The sequence below is a fragment of the Candoia aspera genome, chromosome 4 (assembly GCF_035149785.1).
Source record: "Candoia aspera isolate rCanAsp1 chromosome 4, rCanAsp1.hap2, whole genome shotgun sequence".
Lineage (NCBI taxonomy): Eukaryota > Metazoa > Chordata > Lepidosauria > Squamata > Boidae > Candoia > Candoia aspera.
In genome coordinates this window covers 23,572,992-23,599,198 of record NC_086156.1, presented here as the reverse complement: position 1 = coordinate 23,599,198, position 26,207 = coordinate 23,572,992, and the positions used below count along the sequence as shown (strand labels likewise).

Genomic DNA, 26,207 nt, shown 5'->3' with positions numbered 1-26,207 from the left:
CCAGTCCATCCTCCAGGAAATAAAGCCAGACTGCTCACTTGAGGGAATGATATTAAAGGCAAAACTGAAATACTTTGGCCACATAATGAGAAGACAGGACACCCTGGAGAAGATGCTGATGCTAGGGAGAGTGGAAGGCAAAAGGAAGAGGGGCCGACCAAGGGCAAGATGGATGGATGATATTCTAGAGGTGACGGACTCGTCCCTGGGGGAGCTGGGGGTGTTGACGACCGACAGGAAGCTCTGGCGTGGGCTGGTCCATGAAGTCACGAAGAGTCGGAAGCGACTAAACGAATAAACAACAACATGCCCTTTTAAGAATGAATAGTTTTATTCATAGTCAATATTTTTCCTCAATAAAACTGATTGTAGTTTTTCTTGATATTTTATTCTGCATGTTTTATCTCACAGATCACCCTCGCTGTGAATAAGATGATTGATAATTTGGGGTAGCTGTTTCAATACAGGGTATCACCAAATGGGGGATGTGTGAAAATATAGAACTGGCATACTGAGTTGGACCACTAGTCCAGCTAAACCACCAGTCACTGCATTGTCTATATTGACTAGCAATTGCTTGCCAGGTTTTTCAGTTTTTTTACCCCTATATTGAAATACAAGCAAGATACTTCCTGCAAAATAACATGCTTAGTAGCTCCTAATACAGCGTTTCCTAATCCCTCACCTTCCCGATGTCTGAAAAAGGTAAGAGTTACCATGCTGGGATAGAATTATGTAAGTTTTTAACATCTCCTCAAGAGCCAGTTTGCTGTAGTGGTTAAGGCACAAGGTTAGAAACCAGGAGACCATGAGTTCTAATCCTGCCTTAGACACAAAGCCAGCTGGGTGACCTTGGGCCAGTCACTCTCTCAGTCCTAGGAAGAAGGCAGTGGCAAGCCACTTCCAAAAATTCTGCCAAGAAAACTGCAGGGACTTGTCCAGGCAGTCACCAGGAAGGCACAGGGCAAGACAGGAAAGAGAGCATCTTCTTAGGAAACCAACCTGGGGAAGGCTGCTGAAAAGGCTATTTATACACTGGCATGAACTACAGGAAATGGCTCCCTTTGGTCATTAATACTCTTAAACTTCTGTCCAATTCTAGGGAACCTGTCATAGGCAACTGTGATTAGAAAAAGTATGGCCTTTTTAAAATTCCAGTTTTGAGAAAGAACTCAAACATCACATTGCAACTAGGTATAAGGGCCAAAGATAAGATGCTAATTCTTGTAAATCACCATTTTGTACATGTTTACTCAGAAGGGAATACTTAGAACAGTACCAAACAATTGCTATGGTGCCTGCAAGAATACTGTGACTATTTCTCCATGCTGTTCATGTGCTGCTCAGCAAGCATCAGATAAACAGCAAAAAGTGAGTAAGACAGTATTACATAGCTAATTGCTAGTTTGTGTCTTGTAAATGTAGACTCTAAAACATCTAAGCCACTATTTCCCCATCTTTGTAACACATTAATCCTAGCTGCTGTAACTCAGTTGATAAATTAAGAGACAAAACTATGCCTTTAACCAAACTGCACATGCTATTTTTGTCTGACTTGGAAACTCAACGTTCTCATCTTCCCCCAAGCAACATTAGCTTATGCAACAGTTCAAAACACAAAGTACTCATTGCTTTATAATATATAAGCTATTTTTCCTCCGTAAGAAACAATTCTTAAATCATTTATATACAGGAAGTATTCCTCAATATTGAAGTATATTTTCTGTTCTCTTCCCAAAATAGCCCATTTTCTCCATCTAGGCATTCTCTGAGGGTGGCGTCTAAATTTTAGAATACTTTATATAACCACTGTGACACAAAATATATTAACATGGAAAAAGTTTGCAAACTGATGAAAGGGGACACTTCACTATTGAGGGAAGAGGTAGTATAAGAGGTCGCTGAAGGTAGGATCAGTCAAAATTCCTTCTCCACATCTTTCTTTCGGCAGAAGCCTCTATAGCTATGAGCTGTTCTGGTTCTGCAGTTGAAAATCCTTCCCTCATAGGCAAAACAGAATTCAGGATTCAATCAACTGATTTCACATAAACATAGGCAGGACCACACCCGTAGTTTGTTGTTTATTATATTGATAATCTACCTTTGCACACATAACAAAATACAAACTACAAAATTAAACATGGTAAAACATGAAAACAACTGGTTAAAATCAAATACAACATATTAAGAGATTTTTTTTAAACCAAGGCAGTATTCATGTGAAATAGAAAACAATAAAAAGATAACCTCCTAATATCATTGTACACATGGTATTATCACAACTAGGTACAAAAACTGAAGCTTTATGGCATCTTGAAACCTACCAAATTTATTGAGGCAAAGTTTCCATGGTCCGCCATCCGTGTTGGATGCATAAATTATTAACCTGAGATAATCTATACTGATGGTTGTCCACAGAAGGGGCAACATTAAACAGCAAGGCTAAAATGGAAATGAAAAGCAGAAGGTGCAATTACTTCTTCACAGTAATCATTCACAAAATAGGCTCAAATAAATGCTTAGATACCTAAGTTGCTAGCAGTCTAATTAACTGTACAGATCAAATACCAAAACATCTTTCCACAGCACATTCAGCGTCCATCTTCACAAGGTATCTCCAGTGAGAACTCACTGCAGAAATAGTATCCACCACTGTATGTTCTCACAAATCACGAATCACAAAAAACTGCCTGGTTTACATGAGCTGAAAGATAAACCGACTATATTGTTTCCAATGGGTTTGCAAAGCACAGTTGGGTTGGTATGTCTCTACTTGAACGCTTTCAAAAAACTGATAAATCAGTAATGGTCTGTCGCTCTAGCTTAAGAGGCATCAAGATGGAAATATACAATTGATGGGTTGTCTCACTGAGGGCCTTGTACCATATTTGATTTGGTGAAGGCTTCTGTCAACAGAACAAGACCGCCCTTCCTTTAGTTCAACATGCTACTTTTTACACTATTTTTGAAAGACCATCAACTCTGCAAAGCAAATTTGAGATGGGAAAACTGTGATTCCTGAAAATCACCTCCCAATAATGAATACAGAATTCTTACCACTAAGGATGCAAAAACCGAGCCCTAGTTTTCAGAGTTTTACTTAGGGAACTTTAGCTGTGTAATGCCATGACAAATCATGCAGGTTTGTTAAATAGAGAAACTATGGTACCTACAATAAAATGTTACAGCATACTCTTCTTCTGAAAGAGAAACTATTGTACTGAATCCACTCCACTTCCCCACCATTTTTCTTTTTCAGATTGCCATGCAATGAAGCAACCTCAGTCCTTGTTAGACCATCTTTCTTCCCTGCTTCTTAAAGCAGTTTAAATTACTAGAATATGTTAATAGTAAGGCTATGCTGTGCTTTGGATGTGAAAGGAAAAATGTACTTTGGAGTGCACATGGATACATACGTCATACCTACCTTAACAAGTCGTTAAAGCAGAGAGATCCATCCTGGGATCCTCATGCAGCTGTGGAGGGTAGCTATACGATCCCAACAAAAGACACAGCTGGTCTGAGCAGCTCTGAGGAGGAACCTCCATGAGCCCCAAAGCACCTTTTTCTTTTCAAGTCTGAAGCACTGTACAGTCCTAGTTAACAGCTACTACTTACTGTAGCGGCTCCATTTCGATTATAACAATATATCGGAACTATCCACTTTGGTAAATGTTAGGAATGATAATATAGAGAGAGAAATATATACAAAAGAATCTTGTACATTAGTAGAAAAAGTGAAAAAATGGGTAACTACTTGAGGAATGAATCAAGAACAAGCCTTTTCAACATAATCTAGGAATGTACAGAAATTGAAATAGAAAGCTCTAACACATGCCTATGCAGCTAACAGGTTTTTGTTACAATACTGCAGATTTTTGCCATCTTCTTTAATATTCTTTTTTAAAGTCAAGTGTTCATACTACAGATACACATTTCAACTGTCTCTCCTTAAGTACTATGATCAGGGACTATATAGACAACCCAATGTAATTGAGACAGGTTGCAGTCATTTAGAGGCCATATTCAAGGTACTAAGATGCTGAGGGTACCAGCTAGCCAGGAGCACCAGATCACACTCATTCAGTTAAGGTCAGCGCCTAGTGTCAGTTTCTTTCACTTACACCCTGTGCATTCTATTAAGAGTCATGAAGATGGTGTAGGCTATGATTATGTGATACCTCACCTCTGCAGTGTCAAATACTTGCCAACACTTACTTGACACAGATTTAAAGAGCCTCTTTATTTAGCAACATGGAAAAGATGACGGTATTGTTGTTTCATAAAGTCTGTGGCATTTAAGCAAAAGTACATTGTTTCTGTACCTCAACTTGCACTCCTCTAAAGAAAATCTGTAGTGGAAAAAAAAACTTGAGGCATTTTACACTAGAATAGTTAGATGCAAAAGAATGTTTTTTCCAAAAAGAGGAGAAAAAAAGGCAAAAGAAGCATTATGTTCTACTGAACATTTATGTACAAATTTGGTGATCTGGAAACATCTTAATATTGTGTTTTCTTTAAGGCAGTAGTGTTATTTTTCATTCATTCTCATATCTGCTGTAGGGGTGGTCAGAATCCTGGAGGAGACCTGAAAAAAATTACAAGAGAGTATTAAGGTAGATTCTAGAATTGCCCTTTGCTGAATGTGATGGATTATAACTATTAAGAATGGAACATCCCAATTTCTGTATGAATACAAACAAGTTTTAGTCATAACTGCAAACAGAATGTGCTTGTTGACAACCTCTTGCAGGACCAAGATAGAAGTGGTGTAACTCTCCAGGTCTTGCTTGATCTGTGCACGACCTTCAATAATATGACCACGGCATCCTTCTGGCTTATCTTTAGAATTGGATGTGGCAACATTGTCTTGGTGTCCTCCTTTCTCCAGGTCATTTCCAGATAGTGGAGGGAGAAATTAAGCCTGAGACCCCTTCTCTGCAGTGTTCCTTGTGGCTTGAACTCTCCCCATTCCTTTATAATATCTACATCTGCAAGCACTGAGTCAGGTTTCATCCATATGCAGATGATATCCCATCATCTTGAACCCTGGCTGACTATGAGATGCTCACAAGGTCCTGTCTCAGTGCCTGGCTGTTAGTGTCTGAAAGGGGAGGGACAAGCTAAGGCCAACCCTAGCTAAACTGAATGGCTGTGAATTCAAGGGTCCCCCATTTCCAGAAACTATCCAACTTTAGTTCTTGATGGAATTGCACTTCCCAGATGGAACTACTGCATATTTGGGGCTTCTCCTAGATTTGTGGCTTTTGCTCAGAGCAGGTAGCAGCTGCAGTCAGAAGGGGTTTTCCACAGATCCATTTTGTGCACCAATTATATTCTTTCTGGGATTGGGAGGCCCTCCTCATGGTCACTCATGCTTCAGTTACTTCATGGTTGAACTTTTGCGATGCGTTCTACACAGGGCTGCCTTTGAAGACCATTCAGAAGCTACAGCTGGTCCAGAATGCAGTGGCATACGTGGTTATGAGCACACTTCAGTTTGGTTGCACTGATTGCCAATGGGCTTCTGGGCAAAATTCAAGGTCCTGGTCATCATCTATGAAGCCTTTCACAGTTCTGGACCTGCTTACCTGTGGGACTACCTCCCTTCAGTTATGTCTGCCCACCCTATTAGATCTAATAAAATGGGCATGCTCCATGTCCCATCATTAAACAATCATCTTGTGAGGATTCAGTGACATGCCTTTTCGGTGGCCATGCTTGCCCTGTGGGATAGTATCCCTCTCCTGAAGTCTGTACAGTCCTAACCTGTTGTTGTTTAGGAAAGCCCTTAAAATGTGGTTCTTTCAACAGGCTCTGGGACAAGTACTTTGGGAGTCTGAACTGATGTCAGGATTTTATTCCTTAACTGTTGGCATCTCCATCCCCAATACAGTACTATAGTTTTTGATTGTTTATTATGTTTACTCCTTGTTCTATTTCAATAAATAAATAAGTTGTACATAGCCTAAAATTGTTTGGATTACTTATGTGCCTTATACATTGAACATATAAATACAATAAATAAAAATGAGGTCATCATAATTAACTAATGCCCAGTAACAAAAAGATACTGATTTTTACAGCACAAATTTATGCCATTTAGAGGATTTTGTTATCATACACAAACTCAAATTGACTGTTTCACTACTAGAAACATGAACAGCACCTCAGAGGATATTTTCATAAACAGATCTTTATTCCTACTAAAAGTAGCTCAGCTCAAGACCTCTGAAAGAAAAAAAAAAATGGACATCTGCGCAATAAACTGTAAAAAATGCTAAATCCTAATAGCCAATTAAAGTCTAGAAGCCTTCAAACCACCCTTCAAGTTAATCCAAGGCGTAAGTCATTCATCATCCATCAAAAATTTTAATCAAGGCAGAGCATTCCCCAGACAGAAAGAAGTCTCCCTGTGTATATACTAACTAAATTGCTCACCAGTTAAGTGAGCAATTGAGATTGGCATATGGTACTTACATAACAATTTATGGCCCTGAAGGATAAGTAGAACAATGGCAGTATCAATACATTTTAAACAGCAATCATAGTGCAATACAAAAGGGCATTTATGGAGTGCTTCTGTTGCACTAGAATGTCCTATCTTTAACGTCAAGGACAAACAAGATTTACAGATCACAATATACGGGAGGCTGAGATGGGGGGACCAGAATTTGATCAGTAGGTTACAGAGATAATTGAACAACCATGCAGTAAACTTGATTCTGATATTCATATATACAAGTGCAAACATACAAGTGCCTGAAACACCAAAGATGGTATCCTATCAATATACCTCATTATAAATTGCATAATTTTGCAAAACAATTTAAGATACAAAACTACTGTGATTAAAGAAAGTCATGATAGAATGCATACAACTATAATCAATCCTAAAAAGGGAAAACTTTCACAGAAAAAACAGCATTAATGATTAAGGGGGAAATTCTAGAAATAAAAGGTTGCTATTAAAAACAACTATCTCATGTCAATTTTGTCAATCCTGCTATAATAATAGTCCCTTCAACTTGCCTTATGTCATTGTAGCATGTGTTTCACACCACTTCCAGTGGAGATAATGATGGGAAATGGAAATGGGGAAATACTTAATGTACAGGCAGTCCTTGGTTAATGACCACTTGTTCAGCGACTGCTCGAAGTTACAATGGCGCTGAATGAGTAGTGGTTACAAACATTCCTTGAAGTTCCAGCTGTACCAGCACCTCCGCATCACGTGATCACGATCTGGACACTTTGCAACCAGCTCGCACTTACAACAGTTGCAGCATCCTGTGGTCACATGATTGTGGTTTGTAACCTTCTCTGCCAGCTTCCCACAAGCAAAGTCAATGGGGAAGCCAGCAGGGAAGGTCACAAGTTGCTTGGGTAAGTCCCTCCCACCCGTGCACCTCCCCCAGCCCTTCTGTGCTCACGCTGTGCCTGCCACCCACATACCCTCGCCAAGCCTCGCTGAGATTGTGCCATGCCTCCCCCGCCACTCCCGTAATCTTCCCCACCCAGCAGCAGTCACTTACCTGCCTGCTGGCCTGCTTGCAAGCCACCTGGGACTTGCAACTTCCTGCCAGCTTCCCTACTGACTTTGGTTGTTGAAAGCTGGCAGAAAGCTGCAAAGAGATGCTCACTTAACAACCCACAATCCTCGCTTCACGATGGCAACAGGGACTGCAGGGATTGTCATTGCTAAGCGATGTGGTCATGTGACATCGCGCTTTATGACTGCATCACTTAGTGATGGAAATTCCAGTCCCAACTGCCTTCGTAACTTGAGGACTACCTGCACCAATATTTTATATGAATCTGTTTCAGTCCGGAGGCTGCTGTTCTAAGGGTCAGTCCTGAATCCTCTTTTATAGACAAGTGTTTCATTTGGAAAATTATTTGCTTTGAAAATTTGTGAGACTGCATAACTTAAGACTGGAATCCTTCTTCACTCCTTCCATCCATTCCCAGCCTGGATCCCTGCAAATGTTTTGGGACTATAATTCCCAAAATGCTGAGAAAACTGTGGCCTTTGAGAGTAAAAACTGAATTGTACCACCAATAATATATAATACATCTTTTTGCTCACTCTATTCTGTAGCAGGATTTTCAGTCTAAAGACAATCATGGAAAACCATTGTGTTTTTCTTCTGGAATGTACAAAACTGTAGCAAATAAATTAAAGATATATCCTGAAAAAATTACTATGGTGAAAAATTAATGAATTCCCAGATTCATTTAGCAATGAAGGCAGAATTTGGGCAAAATATATTCATTCAAGAATATATGGGAAAAACTGACAAATCCTTGTACAAAGAAACCACTCAAATGTAGCAGTCCACTTTCAAAGTGCTACTGCTTCCCTTTTCCCCAAAGGACCACAGCTAGAGCGAGGGACATATGCAATGCATTATCAATGTACAATTACCATTTAAATGGAGAAAGAAAAGTTAAAGAATGGAGGGGGAGGGGGGAGGAATTCCTTTCCAAAAAAACAAATCTGCAGGCATCTTAATTTAGAAATGTGTTAGCAAATTATTCTCCCTGTCATTCATCCACACCTATGTAAGAGAGAATTCCCTTTGCAAAATACAGTGAACAATTTAATCTACTGTAGTACTTATTTTATTCCTGTGTATCCAAGTGAAACACAAGCCACTTATTTTAACTTTATGGTATACACCGTTCCTTATGCTCACAGCTGGGTGATATATGTGATTAATGGTTCAAGAATATTTCTCTGTTTGTTTTCTTTTTTCCCACCCCAAGCAACTGACACATTCACAATTCAATAGGGTTGAAGCATTAAACTTGCTACCTACCCTTTAGTGTTAAAAATTCCATGTAAATGCCAACATCAAACTTCATATTAAGCTGCACTTTATTTTCAAAAACATGTGCTGAACAAGCCAGAATTGGGTATTTTTGAATGCTAAGCATGGCTTAATATTAATCGCTGGTACGGTGCTTACCAGCAAAAGCACTGCAGTTGTCATATCAAGCCATGGTTTCAAATTGTGTTTCATTGTCCTAAAACAAATTACACATTAACTCCAATTATATGTCATGCTGATAATGTGTGAATGCAGCCAAAACCTTGAATGGACAGTACTCTACTGGATAAATGTTATGCCAAAGGCAAACATTTAACCCCAGGACTTATGTGGGCTGGAAAACTGTACTCAGGCATTAGATAATATGCATGAAGCGATACTGGCTAAACCTGCCCATCACTTTACAAGCAGAATGTCTAATGAGGCAGGAAAACCGCTTTACCTCACAATTTCACAAATTGCCCTGCAAAACACTAATAACAGAGGAACAAATTGAATAAGAGGTTCCAGTAATCATCCATTTCCCCTTGCTAAACAGAATTTACATACAATCCTTACAAACATTGTTGAAATAAAAGGCTTCAGTTGCAAATCATGTTATACATACCATATTTCTTGCGTATCTCATCATATTTCACTTTTCTTTCATGTCTCCTGCAAAAGTTATTACCATCAGAGAATATAACGAATATTTAAGATAATAATTATAAAATAAAAATGACAAACCAGTGCTGACATATTCTGCATAGCTCTTAGGGAAAATGGATCTCACCTACAGTCATTTTTATATAATTTAAAATACATTTTTGATACATGTAAATTCAATAGCGAACTGAATCAGCATAATACAATTTGCAAATTATACCTGATATTGCAATGTGATTCTCATATCTGTAAATACTTATTTCAGTGTAGCATCTGAATCAGTCCTCAGTTCAAAGTTGTTTTCCCTCCTCCAAATCTCATCTGTACTGATTTCCAGTGACTGAGGCACGCATACTGAATGTGGTATGAATACCAAACAAGCTTTTTAAATTTTAGCATATGTAATGGTTTGTAAAATGAAAGGTTTTCAAAGGTAAAACAAGTTAAGTTCTAGATTCTGGCACTGCATAGAAAGATTAAGTAAGTTTCAGTAAATATAATCCTGTATTAGCTTCGACAGCAGATTTGAGAGGTTTTCTTCTAGTCCCAGATCAACCCCATTCAATAAACTCCTTTGGGAGTGTTCATCTAAGTAGCTAAAATTGAAAGGACTGCAGGAGATTTATTGTTACTCAATAGCCCAAAGCCAACAATAAATTTTTGTTTGACGTGGAGGACAAGAACCAAAACACATCTATGCCTTTGACTTAGAACAGGCAGTGATATCTGCTTAATTCTCATGGGGTTTACAGGATTGATTTAACATAAATTCTTTCTTGAATTTAGTTACATCTAACTAATCTGTGGACTGCAACCCCCACATTCCAATTGCACTCTTATACAAGATAAAACATATGATTAGTTTTTACTACTGCTCTGAAGATTACACAAAGCAATGCTGAGATCCACTTCATGAGGATACTTACGTGCCTGATGCTGGGGTTTAGTGGAGGTGGGCAGTAAAAAGAAAATGCAAGCCATTCCTATTATGACTTCTAATGGAGATTATTTATATAACCCAGCATTTTTAGGGCAAAACAAACTGACATTACTATGGGGTCACTAATCTTAAACCTTAGTCATCTCTTGCCTAGATGACTGCAACACGCTCTACACGTGATTGCCCTTGAAGACCACTTGGAAGCTTACAGCTAGTCCAGAATGCAGCAGCCAAGCAGTCATAAGCATTCCTTGGTACTCCTATGTGACACCATTGCGATGTGAGCTGCACTGCCTACCAGTGGGTTTCCAGATAAAATTTAAAGTGCTGGTTATCGAACAATTTCAGAATAAAGACAGAAAATGCTTAATTTTCACACAAACATACACATTTCTTGGATCTCTCTTCTCTATCTTACGAGCAGCAGAGTCAAAAAAGCAGGTAAGATGCTGAATTAAGAAAGCAACTCATTAGAGCTGGCACCTCACAAAGAAATAAGTCACGGAATACCCAACACATGATTGGTAGTGGAAGGATATGGGAAGAAACAAGGAAGTGGCATTGCTGCCTAAACCAGGTTGTTCTGCTGACTCTGTAGACTTCGCACATTCTTAGCTCCAAAAAGACATGGTTTTTCCATTTTTCCTTCCTCCTTCCATTTTCCTACTGATGGGCCTGACTTGACCTAGAACTGCATTCTTCATAAGCTAAGCTTATCCCTTCTTCAATTAAGTGCAGTTAGTCTTTTTTAATGCCTTCAGCGGGCATTTTATTTGTTGTTGTTTCAACAGTCTCTTGAAAAGCTTAGACAAATTAAATTCAGGCTGGAGGTCTCTTTTTAGACATTTATCAAGGAGACAAAATGCCTATCAAGGTGGTTTTTGTTCTGTAAAGCCACAAGACATTTCTGTCAATTTTTTAAAAAAAATTTAAATGAATGATATTTCACTAGACTTTATGTATTTTTATATGTGATTTTTATGTTACTTTATATATATTTTTATGTGATTCTTATAGGTGTTTTTAAAAACTGTACATTATGGTAGCTGCTTCTAGGCAAAGCATGTAATATTAATAATATATTTATTGGATTTATATATTGGATTTCTGTTTTCAGTGAGGCTACCAAAATTTAAAAAATCCTTAAAGGTAAAGGTAAAGGTTTCCCTTGACGTAAAGTCCAGTCGAATCCGACTCTAGGGGGCGGTGCTCATCTCCGTTTCTAAGCCATGGAGCCGGCGTTGTCATAGACACTTCCGGGTCATGTGGCCAGCATGACGACTCGGAACGCCGTTACCTTCCCGCCGAAGCGGTACCTATTGATCTACTCACATTTGCATGTTTTCGAACTGCTAGGTGAGCAGGAGCTGGGACGAGCAACGGGAGCTCACCCCGCTGCGCGGTTTCGAACCGCCGACCTTCCGATCGACAGCTCAGCGGTTTAACCCACAGCGCCACCGCATCCCTAGCTAAAAATCCTTACAATGGGTTAAAAACTAAAAATGGTTAATATAATCCATTAACAATTAATTTACAGATTTTCTAAATGCAGAAAAAAGGGAGCAATATTTAACTTCCAAGGAAGTCTGTTCTACAGCCTACAAGCAACAGAGGAAAAGGCCTTCTCCAGCATTCCAGGCTGACAACTGGGCATCTTTGAAAGGGTCTCTCTTGCAGATAGATATAAATGGCTGGAGAGGTTCACAACAGAAGAGGCGATCTTTCAGTAGCCAGGCATTAGAGTAGTGTTTCTCAACCTTGGCAACTTTAAGATCTGTGGACTTCAACTCCCAGAATTCCCAGTCAGCCATGCTGGCTGGGAATTCTGGGAGATGAAGTCCACATGTCTTAAAGTTGCCAAGGTTGAGAAACACTGCATTAGTGTTTAAGTTGTGCCTGATCAATTCTAATCAACCAGTGCAGATTTTTCATTCAGGCATCTGCAATGCACATACATAAGAAAAATACTATTATTTATCCTTATTTTGTACAGAATGCTGCTGCTGCTGCTGTACAGAACTGAATTCCAGCAGAATACAGATAATAAAATGAAGCAGCACCACAGCAGGGATATTGGTAGAATTTCAACCAATGTATGGCCCAGATTGTTGCAATTCATACTCCTGCCTCTCTTCCACTTGTGACCAGCAATAAACTTAGATCCTTGCTTGTAAGAAGCCAACAAACTATTCTGAAACCCACAGACAAGCTGAAAGGCAGCAGAGGTTCCTTTTCTGCTTCTGCAACCTAACAGGAGCCAATATTTCTGTAGCCAAATACTATTTGCTAAGAGAGCAGTAGTACAATTAAAACTTCCAAACCTACCGCTGAAGGGATTGCATTCGTTTTTCTTCCTGATCTCTAATAAATCTTTCTTCTTCTTCAGATACTCTCCTGAAAATGAGAAAATTCTCTTGTCATTTCAGAACAACTATATGCCAGAAATATATTTTCAAGTGGCATTAAATCATTAATTTACCAAACTTATAATAGTTATCACATTTTTAATTATACAGTTTCAGGGCATGCCCCTTTACATACTGTAAGCTAATCAGAAGTAATATCTTTACCGACATATGTATCTGAAGCCAACATTACCAAATGCTATTAAATTCACACTTCATCCTAAAATTTTGATTTAATCCAGCATAAATTTAATTTAATTTATAGAGTAGATTTCAAGTACTGTATATGCATTAAAGAGGCTTGTTTTATAAAGAGTGAACCTCACCTAATATACTCTTTTATGCACTCAAACTACATTATTTATCAGGAAACTGTAACAATACCACAAACAGAAAATAATGCAACTATTACATTACTGAATATATTTTTCTATTAAGTAGAACAGTACATTCCCTACTTTCAATTCATATGAAAAAACAAGTGTGGAAAAGGGTTAGGGAGATAGGAAAAATAAACATTTCTTAAGTATTAACTTTTGATTTGTTAGTCAAAATGGGAAAGCTTTATTTACTACTACTGTATTTTGACCATTTCAAAGAAAGAACACTGACATCCAGTGCACATGTTATGTAACAGAGGCTAAAGAACTATTCCAAAAATGCCATGAATTTATATATTTTAGGAAATTATCTACATGACATTTGACTTGATTTATCAGTATGTAAGCATATTTTAAAGATTAGTTGTTTTCAGCAAGTTTATTCACAACACTGTATTTTCTTACAAGTAGTCCTCGCTTAATGATGGCAAATGGGAGAGTTAAGCGATGTGGTCATAAAGCGCAATGTCACATGACCACATCGCTTAGTGATGGCAATCCTTGCAGGCCCCACTGCCGTCGTTAATTGAGGATCACGGGTGATTAAGCAAGGACCTCATATGACTGCGACTTGCAACTTCCTGCCAGCTTTCCACAAAGTCAACGGGGAAGCCGGCAGGAATTCACAAGTCCTGGGTGGCTCACAAGCAGGCAGGTGGGTGAATGAGTAGTATGGAGTGAGGCGCAGCGGGGGGTGTTGCAGTGAGTGCGTGTGGGCTGGGGAGGGGATGCTGCTGCACTGCGTGAGTACGTGCTGGGGAGAGGGTGCTGCTGTGCCACACAAGTGCATGCGTGCTGGGGAGAGGATGCTGCTATGAAGTGCAAGTGTGTGCGGGCTGGGGAGGGGGTGTTGCTGTGCCATGCAAGTGTGTGCGGGATGGGGAAAGGGTGCTGCGGCACTGCATGAGTGTGTGCAGGATGAGGAGAGGGTGCTGCAGCACCACGTGAGTGCATGCAGGCAGGAGGAGGGTGCCACTGCAAGGCACAAGTGTGGCTGGGCAGGAGAGGGGGTGCTGCGGCCTGAATGTGTGCTACGGCGTATGAGATCCCTGGGATCTCGTACTCCATAGTGGAGTTTCTCGGGAGAAAAAGTGGCGGGAGCGACTTGCAACCTTCCCTGGCAACTTCCCCATTGACTTTGCTTGTGGGAAGCCAGCAGGAAAGGTTGCAAATGGCAATCACGTGACTGCAGGATGCTGTAACCATCATAAGTGCGAGCTGGTTACAAAGAGCCTGGATTGTGATCACCTGACCTTGGGGGTGCCGGGACAGCTGGAACTTTGAGGACCAGTCGAAAGTACCATTTGTTCAGCGCCATCATAACTTTGAAGAGTCACTGAATGAGTGGTAGTTAACCAAGGACTATCTGTATGTCATTTTTTCCCCCCTTAGGGCCAACCTCCATGTAGGGGCTGTTGACTGAGTAGGCAACCACAGGCCTATTGTCCAAGTGCAATCCACAGGGTCCACCTTGGGAAGTCCATTCAGGAGGCTTTTTAAGAGTCTCCATGGACGCCAATGGAGGCTTTTAAAAAGCTGATTGGTGCATGGGGCATTTTCAGTGGCTTAACTGATAGGGAGAGGGGTAACTCATCCCTTCATATGCATTCCTGCCTCCTATAGCCTCAAAATTCAAGCCCATATCAAATTTAGTCTATTTGTAGAAAATGACAAGCCCTGAGGAAGAAAAACAATATTTGTACCAAATAACAGGGTTTAATATCACTGCCAAAAAGGTTACATACCTTTGCATTTATTTGACAAAAATAATAAATACCTTTTAAAAATAATTATTGGCACTGGTGCTTTCTGACATAGTTCAAAGTGCCTCTGAAATGAATTATACAAATAATATATTTATGCAATGACACTTGAAGACACATCTCACATTTTCAGTGCAGTTGTGCAAAGAAATGCATGGTAGCTATGAAAATACTCTCAATATTACTATGACTTAACATGAATCTGCATAACTCTCAACAAGGTGAAATATGAAATATTAATATTAATTTAACACTCTCCTAGACAGATAAACCACACCACAGGTTTATACAGGGCCATAAATACTGATATTTATTGCATTTGTGTATTTTTTCAAGTCCTTAAACCAGAAGTTTCCCAAAGCATGCCACAAACTGTTTTACTATCCCAGCAGTGTTATTGTTGTGATTTTTTAATCCTCTTGTAAGCCACCTAGAGTCACGTAATAAAATATTTACAGATTGGATGAATGGATCCATCGTGCATATACTTGGTACAAGAAAAAAGATGCTCCAAACAGCATCCAATACACAACCTCTGCTAAATATAAATATTAGCCACAATTTTAAAACTTCTGCTGTCATAGATAAATCAATTGTGGGAAGTTTCTGCAATCATAAGTCCCATTTTTACATTATTATTTCTTGTTGGAAAGCTACAATCACACGTATTTATTTTCTGTGAGGCTCAGAAAGGCTCCAGAGACATCTTTGGTAATAAAAATGTTGGCAGCTAAAACTTTTACAGCATGCCAGTTTCCCACTTAACTGGGGGGGTGGGCAGTGGAGGTGCTACATAAAAAGACTCTTTAAAAATTATTCATGTAGGGAAAGCTTGGCAAATGCCAAGGAAGACTTTACATGTATAGTAAAATCTATTAGTATCATGCTATGAACCTCAGGTCTAGTATTATTTCATTTTATTTATTTGTTGCATTTCTCTGGGAATTCAAGGTTGCATTCATTCAAAGTGGTATTCCCTTATTAGGTTTTCCCTAATTGTGGTTTTCATTTTTTTCTTTCATTTTTTTTTGTATATGGCATGTAAATAGATGTCATTATTAGAAAGTCATTGTACTAAAACATTGGCTGGATTTAATGAGTTTTATATGCTTTCTGAAACCGTTTTCCATGACAAACACTAATTCTACATATTACGCATATAGATCAGGGTTCGGGTTGAGGACAATCACTTTTATGATTTGGAGAAGCATTTTTGTCTTTTCTATTTTTCTGGTCTCCAACGACCACAAGTTGCCTCGGTCCCAGATTCAATCCAGGTTCAGATCCAGGCATCTTCTCTTAAAAGTAGCAAGTAGCAGGTTGCTATTCTCTCTTAGATCATGCAGAAGAAGAGCTAGTCAAATTAGAAAGTAAAACCCTAGACAGGCAAATCATCTATCTTGGGTGCTAGGTGTACACAGTCTGTGTAAATATATTTAAAAATAAAGAATCAGATTAGCTACAGAATAGCCACAAGCATTTGATTATAACAAAGCAGGAATTTGCCTCAAGGTGGTAATTTAGAATTTTTAATCCTTACAATTTTCACATATCCAACGTGCTTTTTACCCCAATTTTAATATCTGTAAAACTGTGATAAATGCTAGGGAAGAGGGGATTTTCTTCATCAAACAGTAAGAAAAAGAGACTAACCTCTGTCGCATACGCCATAGTCCCAATCCACTTCCCTAAAATGCTTGTAAACAATCTAATCACGTTTACAATCACAGCACTACGATTTACCTACGGTCGAGTTCCTAAGGACAAATGTGCTAGAGACTGCAAGTTCTATTGTCAGAAGGAAAAAAGTCAAGAAAATGTGTTAAGAAAATGTGTTTACCTTCCAGGGCGCTGGCGACATCTGCGGCAGCAGTAACAGCAGCAGCAAATTATGACCAGCAGAAAGATGCTTGCTACAACACCTATGGCGATGATGATGGCTTCCAAGCTGACTGAAAATCAGAAGTAAAAAAAAAGTTTAAAAAGGCAGGAAACGTAGCAAGTAGAAGAGTGTTATGGAAAAGGGTGATTTATGTCCATTATGCTCACATGCACACTATCATGAAGCACTATTATGTATCTGCCTGGTAAAAGAACAGGTCTATTATTGAAAAACCTATTTGCTAAATTCAGACATTTCATTTCACTTGTTACAATGTGACTGTGCATTTGCCAACTTCTTGTAATCCATATATCAGCACGGTGTGTGTTCATTTATCATCTACTTCACATTACCAGGAAGATGTCATGAGATACAAAAATGAAACTAACTATGTAATCAGTGAAATCCTATTTGAGACAATGACCCAGTTAATACATAATGCTATGCCATAATATGATTTGTTTGTTTTTAGCTTACCATGGTACATCCCAAGAAAAAATACAGAGTTTATAAAACCCAGTGGAACAATCTGCTTATCACACCAAGTTGAAAACAAGCCACCTTATGGTTTAAACATAGTGCATCATGCAGTTTTAACATGCACTACCTGTTTTCATAAATCAGTCATTTACAGATATAACATTTGTCTTTCATAAAAAGCATCTCATGTATTTATTTATACCCCATCTTTCTGTAATGGAGAGCCTCCGAGATAGCTAATAAAATTATAAACAAATACTGAATATAAAAATGTAAAAATATAATTTAAAATTAGTAACAAATACTAGAATCACATTAACAGTTGAAAGCCAAGCAAAAGCAATGCATCCTTACAGATTTTCTAAAAATTGAGAGTGGAGGCCAGAAACTACTCTGGAGGGGGCATGCTCCATAGCCGGGAGGAATGCGGGAGAAAGTTCTTTCCTGTGTGCCAAAAAGGTAAGACTCTGACTGCAGGGGCATCTTTAAAGGTCCCCTCCTGCTAATTTTAACAACTGCACCAAAGAGCCCAGGCTGCATAATCAGTCTTAATCTTTTCACCTCTGGTACATCCTTTATACCCTTTCTAAACCAATGGAAAGTTGGAAGGAAATTTTTTAAGGGGGCTTGGGAGTCTTTCTGTCCATCTGTTAGCAGGGTAACTCTGAAAACAGAATAGAACTAGATCAAATGTGGCATGGGGGAGAAGCTGGCAAAAGACTGAGTTTGAAAATAGGTTGGATCAGGCCAAAGGCTGCAGAGTAAAAAAGCCCCCGATGCACCTCAATGCTGACTGGTCCATTCTAAGCTTGCCTCACTCCTGGTCACATGGTCCAGTGCACAGCATACGGTACACAGCACACTCTGTGCTTCCAAGTTCATGTATATACACAAATAGAGAGACACAATACAAGAGGAGAACGGAAACACACATACAACATGTAGAGCTCCCTGACTTACAGAGGTACTGCAAGAGATGAAATGATGCAAGAGACGCCTAGAGCACCACTGGAGAAAGACGGAGCGAATTCAACTGAACATGGGTGAAAGCCTTTATCAGGGTTTTCCTTATGGTGGTAACAGCAGTGAAGAGAGCATACTTCTCCATTCTTACTGTATCCACAGATAGTCAGCCAGCAGTCCTGTTTTGGATGACCAGGTCTCTCATTGGTAAGGAAGGACTGGGGGAACTCTTGCAGGGCTGTTGTGAGGATTCTTCCTGGCATCTGTTGGGGTAAAGTCTCTTGGATTTGCTCTGAGTTGCACTCCAGTTGTGCAGGTCCTATGGAAGTGACTGGGGCATATCTTTGCTGGGTTACCTGGGTGGATTTTTAGCCAGCTGGTCCTGAGGAAGTGGACAGGGTCCTTGCAGCTGTGAGATCCACCACCTGTGTTCTGGACCCATGCCCGTCCTGGCTGGTCAAGACCTCCTGGGAAGGGGCACATGGTAAGGTCCAAGAGGTGGTAAATGCATCTTTGCGGGAAGGGTGGTTCTGCCTGCCTTGAAGGAGGTGGTAGTTCACCCCTTCTCAAGAGGCCTTCTTTGCACCCTACCATGTTGAACTTCCAGTCAGTCTCCAACCTTCCCTTTTTAGAAAAGCTGCTGAGCAGGCGATAAGCATCTTTCTGGAAAATTGCCATCTTTAACTCTTGATGGGGTAGCACTCCCTAGACAGAGGTGATGCACAAATTCATCTTGTGTACCAATTGTGCCATTTCTGGACCAAGAGGCCCTGTTCATGGTCACTGATGCCCTAGTCACTTCTTGTTTGGACTACTGTAATGCAATCTACATAAGGCTGGCCTTGAAGACCACCTGGAATTCAGCTGGTTCAGAATGCAGCAGTGCATGCCGTTTGGGGCACCCTGTGATTTGCCATGTTAACATCTCTGTTGCATGAGCTGCTCTGGCTCCCAGTTTCCTCCTGGGTGCAATTCAAGGTGCTGGTTATCACCTGAAAAGCCCTATATGGCATGGGGCCAGGTTATTTGAGAGACTATCTCTTCCTGAGGACATCTATCCATCCCACTAGATTGGTTGGGGTGGGTTTGCTCCAGGTGCCCGCTATTAACTGTTGTCATCTGGCAGTCCTAGGAAGCAAGCCTTTTCTGTAGCTGTGCTTACCAGGAAAAGGCTTGCTTCCACCTGCCACAATGAAATCCAGATGTGTCTTTCAATGCTGGCAATGTTGCAGTAGTTTCCCTGCTGCATCCATCATCCAATCATCATGGAACAGCCTCCCCCTGAGGTAGGGAGGACTGATAAGATCCTGCTCTTCCCTCAGGCAATGGATCCAGATGGGAGGTGAGCCCAGAATTTTTTTTTTGTTTAAGAGGGTACCATTATGGCACTGATGGTGTGTTAAGAGTTTTAATCTTTTGTTTTTTATTTGTGTGTTTGTTAACTCCCCTACAGTGTTTAACATAATGCAGAGAGCCATAATTTTTTTCCAAATAAACAAACAAACAGCAATATCATCTCACAGGAGACACTGAACTGAATGTTCTTTCAAAAAGAGTAATAATTATGTTCTGGCCTGTGCATATTTAACATATTTACAATATTACATACCCCAACATATTGCCCAGTAAGACTTTGTAAGTGAACACAGTGATGATGGTGGCACCAGTCTGCTTACAGGATAATCCATGCAAGTGGAATTTTCACTGCACCAAAGACACTGTGGGGGAAAAAAAACCAGAAATAAAAACAAGTTTATCAAGAAGCACAAACCAAGCTTATTAAATCAGCAGTTTTATCAGGGTTATAACCAGCACTTCTGCAACACACTCCGCATCTACCAGAAACAGCAAAAGCCAGCACAATGACAATTTGATCTCTATAAATTCTTAAACCTCAATCTTTTCTTCCTTATTTATTTAAGATTTATACCTCACCTTTCTTGCACTACTCAAGGCAGTGTGCATAATACTCCTGCTTCCTGTTTTCCCCACAACATCCCTGTGAGGTGGATCGGGCCTAAGGGAGGATAGAATTCAGTCTCCTGGTATCAAGTCCAGCACCTTAACCACTACACCAATGTATCAGTTATGGCAGGAAATGTTTTGTCCCATTAACACCACATACATATTGAATGAAATCATACCATATTTCATCTTGATTTACCAAGATCCCATTTTTAATGGCTAGCAAATTATAACAGCTAGCACATTTAGCTTATTTGATTTGCTTCATGCCAACTTTCTTAAATTAAACAGAGGAGGTTTAAAAATAAATGGCAATCCCCAAGGCCATTTAGACAGACTCTTCATATTATTTCCCATTCGTCATCTTGATTGCTGAAAACGTATTTTATACTAATCTGGGCAAAAAAAATAAAGAGTTTAATTTTCCAGGAATACAGAATCGTTATACTGGCTTTACTTATAAAATCTCTCCTTTTAGCAATTATATTTATGAACACTGCTACGATGAAATCCAGATGTATCTTTCATAAGGACAATGCTGGCAAAGTTGCAGTAGTTTCCCTGCTGCATCCATCATCCAATCATCAACACAACTCATCAGCCCCAGCATCCAGGGCTTAACTGGTTCTAAAACATTTGTGTTGCTTTAACAATTTCGGTATGGTCAGAAGGTACTTCTTGGAAAAAAATCCAGGCTGCACAGCTACCGTTTTTTCAGAAAATTGGGGCTGGGGGGATCAGAAAGTATTAACCAATCTTTTTCCTTCTCTACACTCTTTTATGGATTTCTATCTGTAAAAGAATTCACTTGGGCTGAGCAAGAAAAGGGAGTATTTCAAAACATTACTAACAAAGAGCAGATGGCTGCTGCAATAGCAGGATTCTCTGGAAAGAGGGCAGTTAGCTCTTCTGTTCTGCTTCCAGGAAAAAAGAGGGTCAAACAACTCACAGAGACCCTGCCTTAATGAATCCACTCATAAACGAGAATGGGAGTTTTGCTTATCCAGTTTCCACAATTGTGCATCCTAACTCCTTATTCCTTAACACTGAACCAGATTAATGCAACACAATGTAACTCTTGCTTCCCTGGTCGTATTCTGCTGTTAGGAGCTTCCCACCCTCTTTTATCAATGATGTTCTGGCCCGTTCTGTCACTGTTCCTCTCCTGTACTATATCCTGGCGCTACTGCATTCTTGCCTCACTTCTGTTCTTTCCGCTCAGTTCTCTCTTCTTGCTGAATCTAAAGTTCTGAAGGATTAGAGCAAAGGTACAGAAGAATTCTTCATTATATGGCTACTGTGCAACAAGAAAAAATATTGGGATAGATGCTGTTTTCACATAATGAGGTCACCATTATAAATTACACCCATTCAGTATAAAAGGTTATTCCTCTGAGATCACACATTTTTAAAAAAGTCTATGATGTCAACTAAAGAAGTCTTTGTGCATGAACAGGGTTTTTTTTTAATCTGTTCAATTGTGTCTGATTTTCAGAGAGTGCCTGGACAAGTCCCTGCAGTTTTTTTGACAAGGTTCTTAGAAGTGGTTTGCCATTGCCTCCTTCCCAGGGCTGAGAGTGAGTGCCTGGCTCAAGGTCACCCAGCCAGCTTTCATGCCTAAGGCAGGATTAGAACTCAGGGTCTCCCAATTTCTAGCCTCATGTCTTAACCACTAGACCAAACTGGCTCTCATTAAAAAAAAAAAACAAGTGACAATATTGACAAGGTTCCATATAAAGATGACCAGCAAATGGCACATTAAAGACAGTAGTATTCAGAGAGACTTTAACTTTTTTCTTTCATGTTATAGCAAGACATGTTTAGTAAATCATTTCCAAACTCACTGTCCCCTCAAGTGATTTCTTGATTTCTTCCTTTTAAGACTTTTCACAAGCCACAGTTTGCCCTTATAGCTAAACTAAATACACTATGGTTTGATAGCAAATCACAGCTTGTACAACCAACAGGGTGTAACTGAAATTGTGATCTAACACAATTTCAAAAGAGGGATTAGGAGTCCACACAGGAAAAATAAACTTGAAGGTTCAATCACTAATTACCAAACCATGGCTTACTCCTATCAATGAAATAGCTTTCTTTCTCCAAACATTTATGACACCTTCCTTACAATTTGAAAAATTAGCAAGAAGATGTCAGGCTACCACAGAGATAAAAAGAAACATTACTCAAAACTGTATCTTTATTATATTCCAGGGGATGGTGACCATAACAGAGAGCTGGCGATTGCTGAGTGAAGCAGAAATAGAAATTCAGAATTTACAGCTGGTCAGATCTCAGACTTTTTACACTTTCTCGCAGCACTACCCTCTTCAAAAATTTGGATTTCTTCTTATCTCTAGCCCTCAGAGTGTCCAATTACGGCAGATATGTTACGTTCTCTGCACTCCTACTCTTCCGCTCCACTATAGGCTGGAACCTTCCAGTCACTAACTGAGCTCTAAACGGGTTGTCTTATAATTGCTGGTGACCTATCGTTTACTGACATCAAGCAACAAATGTTTTCAATTTTTTAAATTTCTGTCCCGGCCCATAAAATATAGTAAAAATAGTCAAAATTTTCCCCTGGTTAGATAAAAATGAAAATACTTACTGTAGTATTTTTTATACATTCTTCACAACTCTTTTTAGTAAAATCAGAACAGGCTGAAAAAGAATTAAAAAATTGCATGGAAAGGTTTAAATTTGAAGGTTGTAATTTTTGTGACACAACTGTACAGATACAGAAGCAAAGGTTTTTTGGATCCAAGAAAGGCCAAGATTTTAGAGTGAATTAAGTATGCATAAATACTTTAAAAAACTAATTTTCTTTTTATTAGTTAAAGGATGCTACGCTTTAGAAAGCATCTTGTTAGACAAGTTTCAGGTATACCTAAATAGAACACTTATTTAGCAGCAAAGTATATTTGATAGTAAATTGCAATATTGTAACTTGGTAAACAATATGCTCGAAGCAAAGTCTTCAAAGTATATTGTGTGTATGTTGTGTATACACAAACGCACAATACTGCACACAAACTTTTCCATATAGTCACATCTTGTAAGCAGCATTTTCCAGTGATTGTTTAGCTACAGTTAAGAATAGTCTTAAGAACTGCAAACATTTCAGGATAATTTCCATGTAAAGTCATTAAAGTAAAGGCTAACTTATATTTACAACTGCACATAAAACATTTTTGCTCAGATGTTTTAAATAATAATTGAGATGTATTTATTTTAAATGGCAACTTCTGCAGAAATACACTGTGACACAAGAACTGCAGCATAACATAAAAATGAACTGTATCTGTCACATGCCAAAGAGAGTAACATGTCTTTTTCATCCTGGAATTCTCCCACCACCTTTTAACTATAAAAAGACTCAGGCCACTTTAAATGACCTCCAGGTCAGGTCTAAGGAACACCCACAGCAAGTGAATTACAGACAGACATGCGGCAGGGAGAAGCTGAGATTCCCACCAATGCCACACGGAGAGGGAGGGACAGCAGGATGAGGCAGATAAAGCCAAAGTCATTCAGACCCCCCTTTTACTCTGCAGTCATCTGCTGGGCTACAAAAGCAAGTCTGCTTTGGGAAAAGAGAACACAGGATGGAAGAAGCAGTGGTGGGGTCTATCAGCAAACTCTGGCAAATTTGACTAAAGCAGAACGTGTTTCTCCATGCAAGAGAGGGCAGAATACCATCTTGCCCAAGCAGTAAGATGAAGGTTGCACTCCTCGCGCAGCCCCTGCCAGCCCCACTCAGCCACTTGGATCCTAAGTGAATAAGCTGCTGCATTCTCTCCAGTGCTCTTCTTCATTCATCACCCAAGAGCTGTGCCTAGATCAGGGTACCTGATGCAGTACTGGTCTGTTTCCATCCTGGCATCAACTTGCCTCTAATTCTGCACATCACAAAGACCCTGGTCCTGTTTATGCCCGAAGCTGGCCACTTTCTGCCTGTGTCAGCCCTACAGAGCATATTTATTTACCTGTCAACTTTTAGCCTGCTTTCCATTAAAAGTAATCTGAACTTGAACTAATTTTTCAGGAAATATAGTTATGAGAAGGTGACATATAGCAAATGGAAGACAAGACTTGATTTCTCCTTTAAAGAGAATTACCAATATCATTTTTATTTATTGGCAGAATCGGAAATAATTTTCAGGCACAGTTGCCTCTTTTGAAGGAATAAATCCTGCCAAGTTTTAGAATATTACGTTCAAGAGTTTATATTGCTGTTCAATAGCAACCAAACTAAATATTGATGTTCTGGTTAATGCAAAATTCTGCCAGATAAGCAGCCAAAGTGAAATGGCAAATAAGTAGCTATGTTCTTCAGTTAAGTATGTATGTATGTATTTAATGTATTTGCATGCAATGACATACAGTAAAACTATTCATTGTTGACCCTGGAGACTTCTGTATCAATGTGTGAAAAGGCTTCAGTGTTGGGGGCCTTAGGCTAATGAATCATGTGGCCCTCATGACAATTTGAATCTGAGACCCTTACTCTAACCCATAACTCAAAGGAAAATTTAACAGCACAACATGCTCATTGATACAAGTGAAGAACTGGATTTGTTTTTCTTTTGTTCAAAATTCTCACCTTTAAAGCAATTATATCTATCTGTTAGGGTTGAACAACCTATGAATTATTAGAAAATAAAAGCCAACAGCCCTTTAAAAATTTAGAATTTGAAACTGGTTAACTCTCTTTCTCACAATATGACTACAGCAGCTTCAAAGATATCTTAATTCAGAATTGTTATGCAGGGTTTTGTGTGTGAGAAGTAAATACAATTCCTTCCTCAACTCAGACCTAATCCAAAGTGTCTCATGCCTGTTCTTACCTTCTATTTTAAAATACCAACAGTAAAGTCCACTTCAAATCCCTAACATCATGTCTAATTTAGTTCCAACTGTTTTGGGAGAAAGAAAATATAGGAAGTGCTGTCTGTAATAAAATCAGCCATCTGCTGTAACATGTTTCAGCTAAATCAGTTTCTTACAACAGAACTGTTATTTCTACAGCTTCTTAAAAGAAAAGGCACCCAACCTTGAAGACCCAGGTTATTCGAAGTGTTAATTGTAATCCCTTGAGGATCACTGAAATGAAGACAGTGCAGGCTCACGGAGGATGGAGTGACAGAGAGGGACACAGAAGTCAGTGGGGAAAGCAAGTAGAGGGGCAGGAATTGATGCATCCAAGGAGATTTTTAGGCCAAAGCAAATGGTAAAACCAGATTACTGGAGAGGATGTTCATCTGTAAAAGACTGAAGGGGATTCAGCACAATATATCTGATTATTTTTAAAGATGCTCAGCAAGGCTTCTTGGGGGGGGGCGGGGGAGGGAGAGTGTCTGCTAATATAAGAAAGTACTGGAGAGCCTTGTGCCCTCCAGATCATTCAGGATTACACCTCCCAGGATCCCCAGCCAGTGTGATGGGACTTGACATCCCCCCACATTTGTAAGTCACCTAACTGGGAGGGGAAAATGGGGAAGAAAAATGCGCTGGCTCTCCTGAAAGGACCCAGCGAAGTACAGAGGCAAGAGAAGGGATGGGAAAAGGACTCTCTCCACCGCCGAAAAGCTGGCGACGGGGTGGGAAAGGGGGCTGAGCCTGAATAGAAGCCAAGCCCCCTCCAGCATTGCATCCCACCCCATCCGGCCCGAACAGGCGACAGGCCGCTCCTCGCTTACTCGGAGCAGGAGTCGGCGAAGGCGACACAGGGCTCTCCAGTCCCATCGTCGGGCAGCCGCACAACAAGACGCACGACAGGGCCAGAGTCCAGAGCCGCCGCCAGCAGGGCGCGGTCATGATCCCCGCCATCAATTCCCCCGCGCAGAACCGACAGCCACGCACCCACCCGCTCCCGCGAAATTCAGGGAGACCTTATTCCCCCACTCGCGCAAGCGCGCTTTAATGGCGCAGGCAAGGCCGACGCCTC

The 26,207-nt window shown here is 39.9% G+C and overlaps 1 protein-coding gene across 1 annotated transcript; it reads right to left on the bottom strand.

Moving 5' to 3' along the window:
* Positions 1–2,036: 2,036 nt before the first annotated feature.
* On the bottom strand, positions 2,037–26,173 carry PTTG1IP2 (PTTG1IP family member 2). The gene is made up of 7 exons (XM_063303603.1): positions 25,960–26,173; positions 22,869–22,921; positions 19,902–20,010; positions 16,808–16,919; positions 12,745–12,813; positions 9,442–9,488; positions 2,037–4,588 (listed from the first exon to the last, which is right to left on the bottom strand). Exons 1-7 carry the CDS (start codon positions 26,087–26,089, stop codon positions 4,539–4,541), a joined length of 570 nt encoding a protein of 189 aa, XP_063159673.1. The 5' UTR covers positions 26,090–26,173; the 3' UTR covers positions 2,037–4,538.
* Between the last annotated feature and the right edge of the window lie 34 nt (positions 26,174–26,207).

What these genes read in the sequence shown, in the direction of transcription:
- PTTG1IP2 (XM_063303603.1), bottom strand. Translation starts at nt 26,089, where the DNA reads ATGGCGGGGATCATGACCGCGCCCTGCTGGCGGCGGCTCTGGACTCTG. An exon ending in TTCGCCGACTCCTGCTCCGA is followed by an intron (nt 22,922 to 25,959) that starts GTAAGCGAGGAG and finishes ATTCTTTTTCAG; the next exon opens with CCTGTTCTGATTTTACTAAA. An exon ending in TGTCGCCAGCGCCCTGGAAG is followed by an intron (nt 12,814 to 16,807) that starts GTAAACACATTT and finishes TCTCATTTTCAG; the next exon opens with GAGAGTATCTGAAGAAGAAG.